At 39.9% G+C, this 14,331-nt stretch overlaps 2 protein-coding genes across 2 annotated transcripts; both read right to left on the reverse strand.

Annotated features, from left to right (window-relative positions):
• Positions 1-1,302: 1,302 nt before the first annotated feature.
• Positions 1,303-7,284, reverse strand: LOC120003578 (the record flags this gene model as incomplete). Its single annotated transcript, XM_038852600.1, has 3 exons — positions 7,057-7,284; positions 2,547-4,647; positions 1,303-2,501 (listed from the first exon to the last, which is right to left on the reverse strand). Coding segments are annotated over exons 1-3 (3,528 nt in total), but the record flags the coding sequence as incomplete, so codon positions are not given.
• Positions 7,285-8,455: 1,171 nt separating this feature from the next.
• LOC120004543 lies at positions 8,456-13,232 on the reverse strand. Its single transcript, XM_038853907.1, has 2 exons — positions 12,871-13,232; positions 8,456-10,544 (listed from the first exon to the last, which is right to left on the reverse strand). The coding sequence occupies exon 2, from the start codon at positions 10,374-10,376 to the stop codon at positions 9,318-9,320; it is 1,059 nt and encodes a 352-aa protein (XP_038709835.1). The 5' UTR covers positions 10,377-10,544; positions 12,871-13,232; the 3' UTR covers positions 8,456-9,317.
• Between the last annotated feature and the right edge of the window lie 1,099 nt (positions 13,233-14,331).

Below are 14,331 nucleotides of genomic sequence, written 5' to 3' on the forward strand. Positions count from 1 at the left end.
TCAGCACCATCACCCCTATCATCCTGCAATCATCCATCATGAGAAGACTGCACCTTTTGCCTCCATCCCATCTTGAATCTGCCATGTTACAATTATTCTTGTATCTTTCATTCTTGTTTTGTCTTGTCTGGTCTTTCCATCGACTTACTGTTCACATTTGATTTCCCCTTTCATCCTACAATCATCCATCATGAGAAAACTGCATCTTTTGATTCCATCCTATATTCAATCTGCCATGTTAGGCTTATTCTTGTATCTTTCATTCTCTTTTTATCCGATCTTTCCATCGATTTACTGCTCACATCTGATTTCCACCAAATCTAACATACCTTTAATGCCAAGCACAATCTCTCCGGCTCCAAAATCTCTCTGGCCCCACTATGCCTTTTAACGCCAGTTAATTTCTTTTAGCTCTCTTAGAGTTAAGAACACCACAATCTCTTCGGCTCCACCATGCATTTTAGCTCCATTTAATTTCTTTTAGTTCCTTTACAGTCAAGAAGACCAAAATCTCACAGGTTCCTGCTAAGAACAATGTCCTAATGCACTTGTCATGATTCCTTTATTACTTTACTCCATTTTAAATAAATTCAACAGCATGGCGATGCTTGTACTATATGAGAATTTTACGCAAGCAATCAGAATTTTGATGGAAACAATCAATGAATTAGGAACTCAGAAATGAATGACCTCAGAGCATTTTATTTAGAATAGATAGATAACAGGAGAGACTGACCAAGTATATATATGATTCAAGAGGGTTAGAAATAAAGGAAATAGCAGAAATCTTTACAGGATATAAAATGAGATAACTTTGATTCCGCACAAAACTGCCCCAGTTTTGTGTGCACCCCCATTGCAATTATTGAATCTGACTATTTTCATATCAATCGTCTCCTTCGCAGCCTCATCATGCATACCCCTGAACATAACCAATTCACCTTTGTACAGCCTTGCTATCTGTCATTCACTGTATTGTCCCATATTTTTCTCAAATCCTCGAAAGGCCTCTGTCTCATTTCCCTTAGTTGCTTTCACCACACCTTTCTGATCTCAATATTATTTGAAGCTCCCATGAAGGGTTTTCACTATAGTAGAGACTTTTCTTTTTTCCTAATTTTGCCTGAAGCGCCCACGAGGGATTTTCACTCCAGCGGGATTTTTATTGCTCTAATTTTTGCCTAAACCGCCCTTTCGGGTTTTGAATCTAGCGAGCTTTTTTACTCTAATTTTTGCCTAGATCGCCCTTTCGGGTTTTCAATCTAGCGAGTTTTTTTTTTTTTTTTTTTTTTATGGGTAATACTTTTTGATGGCGTCTGCATTCACCGGATTAGGCAATTCTTCTCCATCCATTCTTGTCAAAATTAATGCTCCTCCTTCAAAAGCTTTTTTCACCACATATGGTCCCTCATAATTCGGTGTCCACTTCCCTCGGTGATCCTTTTGAGGTGGCAAGATCATCTTTAACACTAAATCTCCTTCCCTGAAACTACGAGGTCGAACTTTCTTATTATGTGCTTTCATCAATCTTCTTTGATATAATTGCCCTTTACAAATGGCCCTTAATCTTCGTTCTTCAATCAAATTCAACTGCTCATATCTCGTTCGAGTCCATTCTGATTCTTCCAAACCCGCCTCCCGAACTACTCGAAGGGATGGAATCTCCACTTCGATAGGCAAAACTGCTTCCATACCATACACCAAGGAGAAAGGAGTCTCCCCGGTAGATGTGCGTATTGATGTTTGATAACCATATAAAGCAAAAGAGAGCTTTTCATGCCAATCTTTGTAATTCTCTGTCATCTTCCCGATGATCTTCTTGATATTCTTATTCGCCGCTTCGACAGCCCCATTCATCTTTGGACGGTATGGAGTTGAGTTATGGTGACTAATTTTGAACTGGTCACAAAAATCCTTCACCATTTTGCTATTGAAATTCGTGCCATTATCAGTGATAATTCTTTCTGGGACTCCATATCGACAAACAATCTCATTTCTCAAGAACCGAACAACCACACTACTCGTCACATTAGAATACGAAGCAGCCTCCACCCATTTAGTAAAATAATCAATAGCAACCAAAATGAAACGATGCCCATTAGAAGCCTTCGGCTCAATCGGACCGATGACATCTAGTCCCCACATCGAGAAAGGCCATGGTGATGTCAACACATGTAATGGATTAATGGGAACATGTGTCCTGTCTGCATAAATCTGGCATTTGTGGCATCTGTTTGCATAACTTATGCAATCTCTCTCCATGGTTAACCAATAATACCCTGCACGTATAATCTTCCGTGCCATTGCATATCCACTGGAATGAGTCCCACATATTCCTTCATGAATTTCTTTCATAATTAGTTCAGCCTCCGCCATATCAACACAACGCAGGAAAACTATCCCATCATTCCTTTTATAAAGAACATTTCCACTCAAGAAGAAAGATCCCGCCAATCTCCTGATGGTGCGCTTATCATTCTCTGATGCCCCTGATGGATATTCTTTCTTTTCAATGTACTGTTGGATATCATGATACCACGGTTTACCATCAGGCTCTCCCTCCAAATTTGAACAGTAACCTTGAACTTCTTGTTTCTCAATTTTAATTAGCTGCACTTCCCCTTTTGGGTCTACATCAAACATTGCCGCCAAAGTTGCCAAAGCATCTGCTATTTGATTTTCTTCCCTGGGGATATGATCAAACTCAACCCGATCAAAAAACTTGACTAACTTTTTGATATGTTGGTAATATGGAATGAGCTTGTCATTTTTAGTTTCCCACTCATCATTCAATTGCCTAATCACCAACTGTGAGTCACCATAGACCTGTAGCCTCCTAATCCCCATATCAATAGCAGCTTGAATTCCCATCGTACATGCTTCATACTCAGCCACATTGTTAGTACATTCGAAATACAACTTAGCTGTAAACGGGATAATATTCTCATCAGGTGATATTAACACTGCACCAATTCCACATCCCATGATATTAGAAGCCCCATCGAACAACATAGTCCATTTTGCCAAATCCTTCTGATTCCCCTCTTCTATCGACACAGTCATGACATCAATATCTGGAAACTTCAAATCCATAGACTGAGTATCATCAATTGCTCCATCTGCCAAATAATCTGCTATTGCGCTCCCTTTGATTGCCTTCTGTGTGACATACAAAATATCATATTCTGATAATAACATATGCCATTTAGCTATCCTCCCTGAAAGAGAAGGTTTCTCAAAAATGTATTTGATAGGATCCATCCTGGAAATCAACCACGTCGTATGATAAAGCATGTACTGTCTAAGTCGATGTGCAGCCCAAACCAAAGAGCAACAAGTCTTCTCCAACATCGAATAATTTGCTTCACAACTAGTAAACTTCTTGCTTAAGTAATAAATGGCATGCTCTATTCTTCCCGATGAATCATGTTGTCCAAGCACACATCCCATCGAACTATCTGAGACAGTCAAATAGAGGATAAGCGGTCTGCCAGCCACAGGAGGCATCAATACTGGAGGACTTTTCAAATATTGCTTGATCTTTTCGAATGCTATCTGAAAATCTTCGTTCCACTCAGTAGAGTTACTCTTACGCAACAATTTAAAAATAGGTTCACAAGTAGCTGTCAACTGTGAAATGAATCTGGCAATGTAATTCAATCTTCCCAAGAAACCCCTAACTTCCTTTTCTGTCCGAGGCAGTGGCATCTCCAAGATCGCCTTCACTTTATCAGGATCTACCTCAATTCCTTTTCTACTTACAATGAAACCTAACAACTTCCCCGAGGTTGCCCCAAATGTGCACTTAGCTGGATTCAACTTCAATTGATGCCTCCTTAATCGATCAAACAACTTCTGGAGATTCACAATATGATCTTCACCTTCTTTGGATTTTGCTATCATGTCATCCATATAAACTTCAACCTCTTTGTGCATCATATCATGAAACAGAGTGACCATGGCTCGCTGATAAGTAGCTCCAGCATTTTTGAGACCAAATGGCATGACTTTATAACAGAAAGTTCCCCATAGAATAATAAAAGTTGTTTTCTCGCGATCTTCTGGTGCCATCTTGATCTGATTGTAACCCGAAAATCCATCCATGAAAGAGAAGGTAGAATGTCTGGCTGTATTATCCACTAAAACATCAATGTGAGGAAGAGGGAAGTTATCCTTCGGGCTTGCGCGATTGAGGTCTCTATAGTCGACACACATCCGAACTTTGCCATCTTTTTTAGGGACAGGTACAATATTCGCCACCCATTCTGGATATCGTGCCACTTCCAAGAAACCAGCATCAAACTGCTTCTTCACTTCATCTCTTATCTTCAACAACATGTCTACTTTCATTCTCCTCAACTTTTGTTTCACAGGGGTACATTCTGGAATTAATGGCAACTTATGAACAACAATGTTTGTATCAAGGCCCGGCATGTCCTGATAAGACCATGCAAAGACATCCTGGTAACTATGCAATAAATCTATCAACTTCTTTTTGCTTTCTCCTTCAAAGGCAGCTCCTACCTTGACTTCCTTTTTCTCCGTTTCAGTTCCCAAATTCACGACTTCAGTTAACTCTTGATGCGGCTGTATTATTTTCTCTTCTTGATTGACTTGTCTTAACATCTCAGGAAAAATCTCAACTTCTTCGTCTATTTCATAGTCAGATTCAACATTGTTAATGGGTGCATCAAAATCTGGGTCGTTAAGTTCGTCCTCTTTATTATCATCATTTTCAATCCTGTTAAAGAAATGAATGAAAGTGGTATTGAGAATGGAGAATAAAACTTGAATGAAGATGAAGAAACATTAATATGGATGACTATCAGGAGATTTTCATTTCATAGAAAAGGAAATATGAACAAAGATAGAACATGCAATCGCCATACTATAAAATCTAATGAAAGCAAAGTAAAGCATGCTCATTACAAAAGACCCAAACGAAGGCCGTGAGCTAGGCCCACGATGGTAGTGCACTCGGGATTACTCTTGCAGGTTCTTGAAAGATAATGGGAGCTCCAGACTAGTCCAGTTGCCAAGTTTGAAGTTTGAGGGACGCGAGATGACAAGGCAAGGTCTAGCAGCTGAACTCTGCTCCTCTTCCACCATCACAACTTGGAATTCTTCAAACTGATCACATATATTTGCCAAAATTGCCCCAGTTATATCAGTCAAGTTTCCAAGTGGCAGTTTTCCAAAAACTACCCCAGTATCAGTCAAACTTATCTTGCTCTGCATCCCTCCATACACAAAACTGTCATAAAGCCAGGGAATCGGTTTCTTTTCAACTTTCAATTCCTTTCCTTCTAGACGAGCGAACCTCTTCGCCTGTTTTTCTGCTTGCACCCGGTTCCTGTCAACCCTAGTTGGCTTATAACCCAAGCCCCAACGTTCTGAATATTTCACCATTTCTAGTGGCTTCTTAATTCCCTGTCGATTCTTACCAAGTCCTTCTTCCGGGCGAAACCCCTTTTTCAACATAAACTTTGCTACATTCTTCATAACCTTGGATACTTGTGGCTTTAAAGGAGAAAGTCCTTCCTTCACATAGCTAGCACTAGCAATTTCAAAAGATTGGAATGAACTCTCAATCCCCTCCGCCGGAGCATCAATAGGAGAACTGTTAGATAAGCTGGCAACCATCCATTCTGACTGGCCTTTTACTATATAAACCCTTCCATCATAAACAAACTTGAGCATCTGGTGCAACGATGAGGGAACGGCTCCAGCAGTATGAATCCAAGGTCGTCCCAACAGGCAACTATAGGTTGGTGAGATATCCATTACCACAAATGGTACATTGAAAGTTACACTTGCAACTTGTAAAGGTATTTCAATTTCTCCCATAATCTCTCTACGCGTTCCGTCGAATGCCCTCACCACCATCGACACTTGCTTTAAATAGGATCTGTCAATCGGCAGCTTTTCAAAAGTCCCCTTTGGTAAAATATTGAGGGATGACCCATTATCCACCAAGATACTTGCTAATTCCTTTCCACGACACATGGCTGAAATATGCAAAGCTTTGTTATGCCCCATCCCTTCAGGCGGAATATCATCTTCAGTAAAGGACAATAAATGGGAGGCCAACACATTTCCCACAATGCCATTAAAAGATTCTGTAGGAATCTTGTCTGATACATACGCCTGATTTAACATCCTCATCAAAACTTGTCGATGTGGTTCAGAACTCATTATCAACTCCAAGATCGAAATCTTTGCAGGAGTTTTCTTCAATTGATCCACTATCATGTACTCACTCTGCCGAATAATTTTCAAGAACTCCTGAACTTCCACATCAGTTACAACTTTCTTTTTCTCTTCTGGGCGTACAAAAAGACCTTCTTCTAGACCTGATCCTTCAATTTCAGGTATTGCTTTCCCTTTTCTTTTACGTTCCGCTTCAAGATCCACTACCGTGTCCCCTTCTGGCTCATTTCTTGCGTAACATCTCCCACTCTTGGTAACTCCACTAACACCAGAAATATTATCTACCATTTCTCCTTGCTTCTCTCTAACTCCAACCTCATAATTCCATGGCACAGCCTTATCATTCTTGTACAAAGGATCTATCCTTGGAGTCACAGTCACTGGCTTGTCCTCTATAGAGTATTGCAAAACAAAAGGTTTCACACAATTCGGCCTTGGTCCTTGGTAGTAACCTCCTAAGACATTGACTTCATTTGATTGGCCCTTCACCTCAAACTTTATTATCTTCAAATCCATCAACTCTTGTACCTTCTCCTGAAAATCATTGCATTCTTCAACAGTATGACCTTCCATTCCACTGTGAAATTTGCAAGTTTTCATTGTATCAAGTTGATTTCTTTGGAGAAATGAACTTATCATTTCAATCATCCCCTGCTCTTTTAAGACGTCAAATAACTGACTCAGTGGCATTGTAATCTCTGATACCCATCTTTTGATGACACTCGGTTCACCAACACAATTCACACCTTCATTTTCGTGGTTTGGTAGGGAATTGTTGTTGACATTTGGTTTTGATGACACTCGGTAAGTGTTTGGGTTTTGTGGGTATTGATTGGGTGATGGTACGTTGAATCGGGGTGGATAAAGATTTTGGGTGTGATTATGGTTATAGTAAGCTCCTGGGCTTGACATCCTTGGGGCATTGCTTCTAGGACGATATTCTGAAGTAGGCGCACCATAAACAACGGGATTTGGATCAAAATTCACAGAATGCACTTCATTCTTTTTGCGTTTACTTCCTTTGGTTGGGTCTGGTTTGTCAAGGATGGGATAATGCAAGGTACCTCTCTTCATACATCGTTCAACTCGTTCTCCTGCTTGTATCATATCAGCTAGGTTATTATGACCACCGCCCGCCAAATTAGACGTATAAGGCTCTTGGAGGGCGTCAATAAAAGCATTCAAAAGGTCCTTGTCTGACAGTGGCGGAATTACCTGAGCTGCCAAATTCCTCCAACGATGAGCAAACTCCCTGAAGCTTTCCCCATTCTTCATTGTTGTGTTCTGCAGATCGTCAATGGTAGGGATCTTCTCTTCATTATACTTATATTGTTTCATAAACATTTCAGCTAAGTCCTCCCACGAAGATACCGACGAAGGATTAAGGGTATTGAACCACCTTTGAACTGCCCCAGTCAGACTATCTTGGAAATAATGCACCAACACCTTCTCATTACTTGCATATGGCTGCATACGTCGACAATACATCGTTAGATGATCCAATGGAACTCCAGTGCCATCAAACAAACTGAATTTTGGTAGTACAAAATCATGCGGAATATTCAGATTCTTCACAAGGCACAAATTGATCGGATTCAGCATCCCTGAAACATTAACACCCTCCATGGCTCTTAATCTCTTTTCCAACTTCTTAATGGCATCCATTGAGTTATTTTCTTCATTCTGAACTCCCTCATTCACTACTCTGGCGGTTACAGCTCCTGCAATATTAGCATCAACTGGGAAGGGATTATCATGCACATGGGTCTCAACTGGATGAATATATGTTGGATTCTGAGTGGTTACCTGTTGGGAAACATACTGATGCTGATGCAAACCAGGCAAAGGCTGATTACGAATAGGAGTAAACCCGGGTGGGTAAGTTGGTATTTCCTGGTGCAGATGATTCTCAGGAATCTCTAGTGTTTCAGAATTTTCTGCTACTCCCTTTCCTTTCATCAGCAAGGCCATATTCTTCATCAATAAGGCCATCTGTTCTTTGATTTCAGCTATATCCTGATTCTGATTATGCTCACCCATTTCCTGCTCCATGTTCTCAATAATTCTTGATTGTAGGCGAGTCTGATAGGGGTGACGATGTTGCTTCTTGAAAGCTATGATTAATGATGCACTAAAATCCCCTAGTTTGAAAAAAAAGTAACAAGGTTAGTTTTCTTGTTTTGTTATTTTTCTTATGCATGATTGTGTGTGAATCCTATATAGTCATTGCAATTTAAAAAGACAATAAAAACAAAACATCATTTCATTAAAACGACTTTTACTTTTACATGATAGTCCAATAAAATTAATCCCTAGTTTGGAAACCCTCCATGCTGGAGCACTCCAATTATCTCTAGGTCCTTGCGAAGATTGGCCAAGAATTGTAGGACTTTCCCGAATTCTGGCCCCTGAAGCACTTCAGTTTGGCTCAACTTTGCAGCTTCTTCCTCAAAAGCAATAGCCCATGCAGACAACTTTGTCACTTGGCACATTGCTATCCCAATCTGACGGGTAAGCGTAGACCGTGCCTCACGATTCTCTACAAGTCCATCAAGTAATGCCTCATTCTCATCTGCTAGCCTGACCATCTCAGTCCGGCTATGGTTTAGCAACTCTTGATGTAACGCTCTTAGCCGCTTAATTTCTTCATTCGCTCTTCTCATGGCTACTTCCATTGTGACATTTGCTCGCTCAATTCTTTGGAGTTCAAATTGCATTTGTATGTTGTTTTGTTCCAACTGCTTCCTCTTCTTACTCACCCTTTCTAGTTCTTTCATTTCCTCCATCTCTTGTATCTTTGCTTGAGAGAGCTCTTCTTGTGTTAGCTCATACTTCCTTTTATAGCTTTCGGCTTCTTGAGTCATCCTCAGTAACGCTTCTTCTAAATTCTGAATCTTTTTCACAGTTAAGTCCTCGACTTCTTCAGTGTCAGGCCCTTTCCTTCTGTGACCCGTATGTTTATTTCCTTGAAACCTCAATTCATTTTCCCCTGCTATATTCTGAGGTACCCTTGCTCTTTCCTTATGGGTATTTCCTCCTTGGATATGATCTTCAGAAATAGTTTTGCCCCTCTTCTCATGCCATTTAAAGTAAATTAGGGTACCATCTTATGTGTGTTTGCCTCGATTCGTAATCTTGAGATTTTTCCATGCTTGAAGTATCTTTCGTACCCTAGGTACAATCAACTCCAAATCTTCTCCATCATCATAAGAAAAATTAAGATCTAACAACCCATGTGTTGCTGGAATACAAGGATTAGACCCTATTTGCCTAAATACTAATGCTGGTGCTTGACTGACAGCTCCCCACGGGCCTAAAAGAGGGACCCAAAGAAAATCTCCACACCTATATAGAAATGTGTCAGGCAAAAACCAAGGTGCTTTTCCTTCTAAACTACGAACATCCAGGGATTGCAAGATCTTTTCCCATTCTCCAATATTCGGGTGGCCAGGTTTCCACTTTGCCTCTGTGAACTCCAATATCGGTCTTCTTTCTGGCCGCGTGTGATCCTTAAAGCCAATCTTTGGAAAATCAAGCTCCCTACAGTATTTAATGTGACTTACTAACCAGATTCCGAGCAAAGCTGAACATCCATTGAACCTTGCTTTTATATTGCAACGACAAAAGTTGAGAGAACGAATCGTTTCACATATTATTGCAGGAACTGGGTTCACACCGTGATCTACCTGATTAAAAAGCTTGATCACTCTCCCTTCCACATATCCTTGAATGCAAGGAAATAATATAGCTCTGTATATTGCAAGCGCCAATGCTGACTGTCTCAATGTTGTCTTCGGCTTTCCCTCCACATATTTTATCAATTCCTCAATTGGAAAGCACCACTTGCTCCCTTTGAATGAACCCATCCTCTTGACATTCTCACTCTCATATCCCAACATCTTGGCAATAATTTTTTCAGCTGACATGTTTTCCTGGAAGTAATACATTTTTGTATTATGAGGCTCCAATTGTAGTAACTGAGCATATTCCTCAATTGTGGGTGAGAAATCTATTTGCCCAAATGTGAAGCACCTATATGCCGGATCCCAATATGAAATAGCTGCTTGAAGCAATGTCACTGGTGTATCGACCCTTAGCAGACTCCCTATGAGACCATATTTTTTTTTGAGAACTCCGGGCTTAACTGCGGACTTTCCTTTGCCCATAAACTTATCAGACGTGGCAATGTGTGACTCTGAAATTCTGTCTTCATTACCCTTGGTAATAAGACATCCTCTTTCAAACTATCTCCATGCTCGGATTGCATTCTGCTCAACTCATCTCTTACGTCATAGATGTCCACCTTTTCATAGATGGACACTCTTGACGTCATCCTGTTTCAATTGAAAGATGTTTTGACAATATTATCAAACCAAATTGCAATGACTGTGCCTATGTGAATTCCATGGGAAAGGAAACCAGTAATGGAAATTACAATTAAGAATGTGTACAACAAAACATCAGCTGCAAATGAATAAATCACACAAAAATAAAACATGCCATTACATGGGGTAACCTAAATTTCTGGAGGTTTCGGCCATGGATCTAGGGCTTTATAAAGTGCAGGGGTAAGTTTATCTAACTACTCCGCGAGGTCCCAGATCATGTTGCTTTTAAAATCCCAACTATTGGGACAAAAGCTCCTCCCTTAACTTTTAAGGGAAGTCGATCCGGTGAGGATATCTTCCACTACCCATGCGGAGACGGAATCTCACGAGAATAGTGGTCAACCCTCTCTAATACTAAAGGCAAAGCCTGGCTTGTAGGCTACAGTGAGTGTAAATGTATGAGATGACAAATACTTTACCACAACAAAATAAATCCACATCTCTAACATATAAAGGAAACAAACAATTAGTCATACAAAAAGAAGTAACCATAGCCAATCAATTAATCATATGGGCTTGACCCTCTTAGGTTTAAAAAACCTGATTTCCCCAGCAGAGTCGCCAGTTGTCGCAACCGGGGTCACGACGCGGACCGACGTGGGAGGATGAAAATGTTTAGAGTCGCCACCAATTGATTTAAAGTGCAATTGGACACCGAAAAAAAACTTACGAACCAGAGAAAAGGGTACGGGGATCGATTGAGTGTGGGGAAGGTGTTAGGCACCCCACAACTCCCGTTTGAAAACGGTTACCCTAATTAATTTCATGGCTATCTTATGGATACTTGCTCTTTGCAAGATATAATTGTTAAAGTTTGAATTATTACTTTCAACACACTTATCAACTTATGATAGTGTTTATTTGGAGACATACTACCAACTTTTGGTAGGTTTAATTTAAAATACCAACTTATGGTGTTAATGATAAAATGTCCTACCAACTTTTGATAGGTTTAATTTTAAACACCAACTTATGGTGTTTAAGGATAAAATGTCCTACCAACTTTTGGTAGGTTTAATTTTAAATACCAACTTATGGTATAAATGATTGTTTGGAAAAGTGTCATCTATCAATTTAACCTATTATTGCCAACTTATGGCAAATTCATAAATGAAATCAAATAAGGTCCATAATCCAAATAAAGGAAATCAACTTATGATTCCCTTAATTGAAATGACCTACATTTCATTTTAAACTCATATACTTATAATAAATAAATAAAAAAATCCAAATAATTAATGTCCAAGTTATACATGTTAATGGGGTGATATGCCCAACATAAGGGCCAAATATACATACTTAAAACAAAAAATACAGAATATCTTAAGCAAAATCCTAAAATTATTCGAGCTCTCCTTGATCCCGGCCCAAATGTTGTTCAACTCAGTCCAAACCCAACAAACAAACACAAAAATGGGGTCAATATGGGTATTCAAATATAATATCAAACCAAACACATACCTAAAGATTTACATATACATATAAACATATATACGATATATGCATATACAAACCATACTACGTGTATACAAACAGATCCATATATATACATATGCACACAGACACACCATATATATATAATATATACTTAGACACAAATGTATACATATATAAATAAACGCACCACCTACACACACGCACATTCCTCATAAACTACAAATGCATTCACAACAACATTGATATTGATCCACTTTAAATTACAGTCCATCATTTCAAAGTAATTGGACCAACAAATAAATAGTCCCAAAATGATTATGATTTAACAAATAGAATCTCGAAGGATGGCTACCATACCACACAGCATATGCTTTCTAAAAAGGTGGCAGTATTCCCCATGACCGCCACACTCCAAGTTCTCTCTAACACAATGACTCCATAAACAAGTTAAATCAAACAATATTTGTAAAACATGTGAATATCATGAACTGACCCAATATATAACAAAATACAAGTGAGATTCATAACCCAATATAGATCCCAACAAGGAAAATCAAAGTAGATACGCATCATCATCAGCTAAGATTCTCAATCATCTTCTTGCATAGCCATGAATCACAAGGAAAAGAAAGTGAACTAGCAATGTGAACCATATCTAACAAAATGATAAAACAGCCATCTCAGATCAATCAAACCGAATGTAGACCTCCAAATACAGATTTCAGCAAAGAAAATCAAAGCAAACACAAACCACATCACCATATTTTATTTAGATCTAACACCTAATCACAAATAGAAATCGAAATGGAATGAAAATGAGAAGAGTGACGGATACCTAGTTCTTCCAAGCATGCTCAACTCGTTGATAGGAAGCTACCACCACTCACTAGCTCTTTGTCTCCCCCGAAAACCTTTTTTCTTCTCTCTTTCTTCTCCTCTCTGTCTCTTTTTTTTTTTTTTGGTTTTCTTCCCCCAAAAGGATGATATAGCCGAGTCATTTTAAAAACCAGATATGTCCCTCTAGAATGGGACCCATGGAAGAAAAACCACACGAGAATTGTTGGCCATTTTATCACTCTCTCCTCCACTAAAAACAATCAAACCCCCTTTTTCTTTCACCTTTCTCCTTTTCCCTTTTTTTTTTTATTCCACACTTTCCTTTCTTTTCAAATTCCAATTATGTTGTGGCCCCCATTTTTCCCAAAAGTCTCTCATTTTCTTTTCCGCCAAAATTCTCCAAACCTTTTTGTTTTCTTTCTACTTCATTTTAATATCAATGTAGAATAATGTCGAATAGGTGTAATACAGACAAAAGACTTTCGGTGGGTAGTATTATGCTTATCTGCTAACTCCCCATATTCTCATATGTCTGTCATGCAAAAATCTAAGCAAACAAGAGCAATAAACCCTGATTCCCTCTTTTTATGTTTTTTTTCTATTTTTTTCTATTTTTTTTTGTATTTTGTATTTTTTGGCTGGACGAAAATCGGGTACTACAACAGTGACTCAGTATCAGGCTCGCTTTGAGGAGTTAGGGCGATATGGGGAGGAGTATATTTCCACAGAGGAAAAGAAGATACCGAGATTTTGGAGAGGATTGTCTCCAAAGATTTCACCTCACTTCGCGGCTCAGACTATCACCACCTATCGTGAGTGTATTGATAAGGCACTCGGAGTTGAGAGGACTTTAGTGGAGATTAAGGATTATTGGGAGATTTATAAGAGGAAGCTTGAGAGTTCTACATCTACTACTGGTGAGACTAGTCAGCGCAGATAGAGGACTGATACCCATGTGGTGCAGCAGCAGAGTCAGGGGCAGAGTTCTCAGAGTCAGAGACAGAGTTATCGGGGACCTAGGCAGGGACAACAGGGTCCTAGACAGGGTCAGCAGGGGCAGAGACAGGGTCAGCAGAGGCAAAGATTGGACCAGCAGGGTCAGGCTTTGAGACGGGATCAGCAGCCCCAACATTGCTATGCATATGGTCATGTGGGCCATATGCGTTGGGATTGTCCTATGGCAAACAACCCGTTATGTTTTCAGTGTGGTTTGCCAGGACATGCTCGGAGAGATTATCCACAGGGTGGAGGACCTGCTCCGCCAGCACCTCGAGGTCAGAGAGCTCCAGCTCTAGCTCCAGTTCCAGCACCAGCACCGGCACCGGCACCGATTCCAGCACCGAGAGGTCCTGCAGGACGTGGTAGACCATTAGCTCAGCAGCAACAGCAGGTCCAGAGAGGTGGAGTGTATGCACTCGAGCTTGATGCAGTACCAGCAGAGCGAGATCATTTAGGAGGT

This window comes from Tripterygium wilfordii, chromosome 8 (genome assembly GCF_013401445.1).
Source record: "Tripterygium wilfordii isolate XIE 37 chromosome 8, ASM1340144v1, whole genome shotgun sequence".
Lineage (NCBI taxonomy): Eukaryota > Viridiplantae > Streptophyta > Magnoliopsida > Celastrales > Celastraceae > Tripterygium > Tripterygium wilfordii.

Excerpts from the sequence above, each read along its gene's own strand:
- LOC120004543 (XM_038853907.1), bottom strand. The coding sequence starts at position 10,376 with ATGGGCAAAGGAAAGTCCGCAGTTAAGCCCGGAGTTCTCAAAAAAAAA.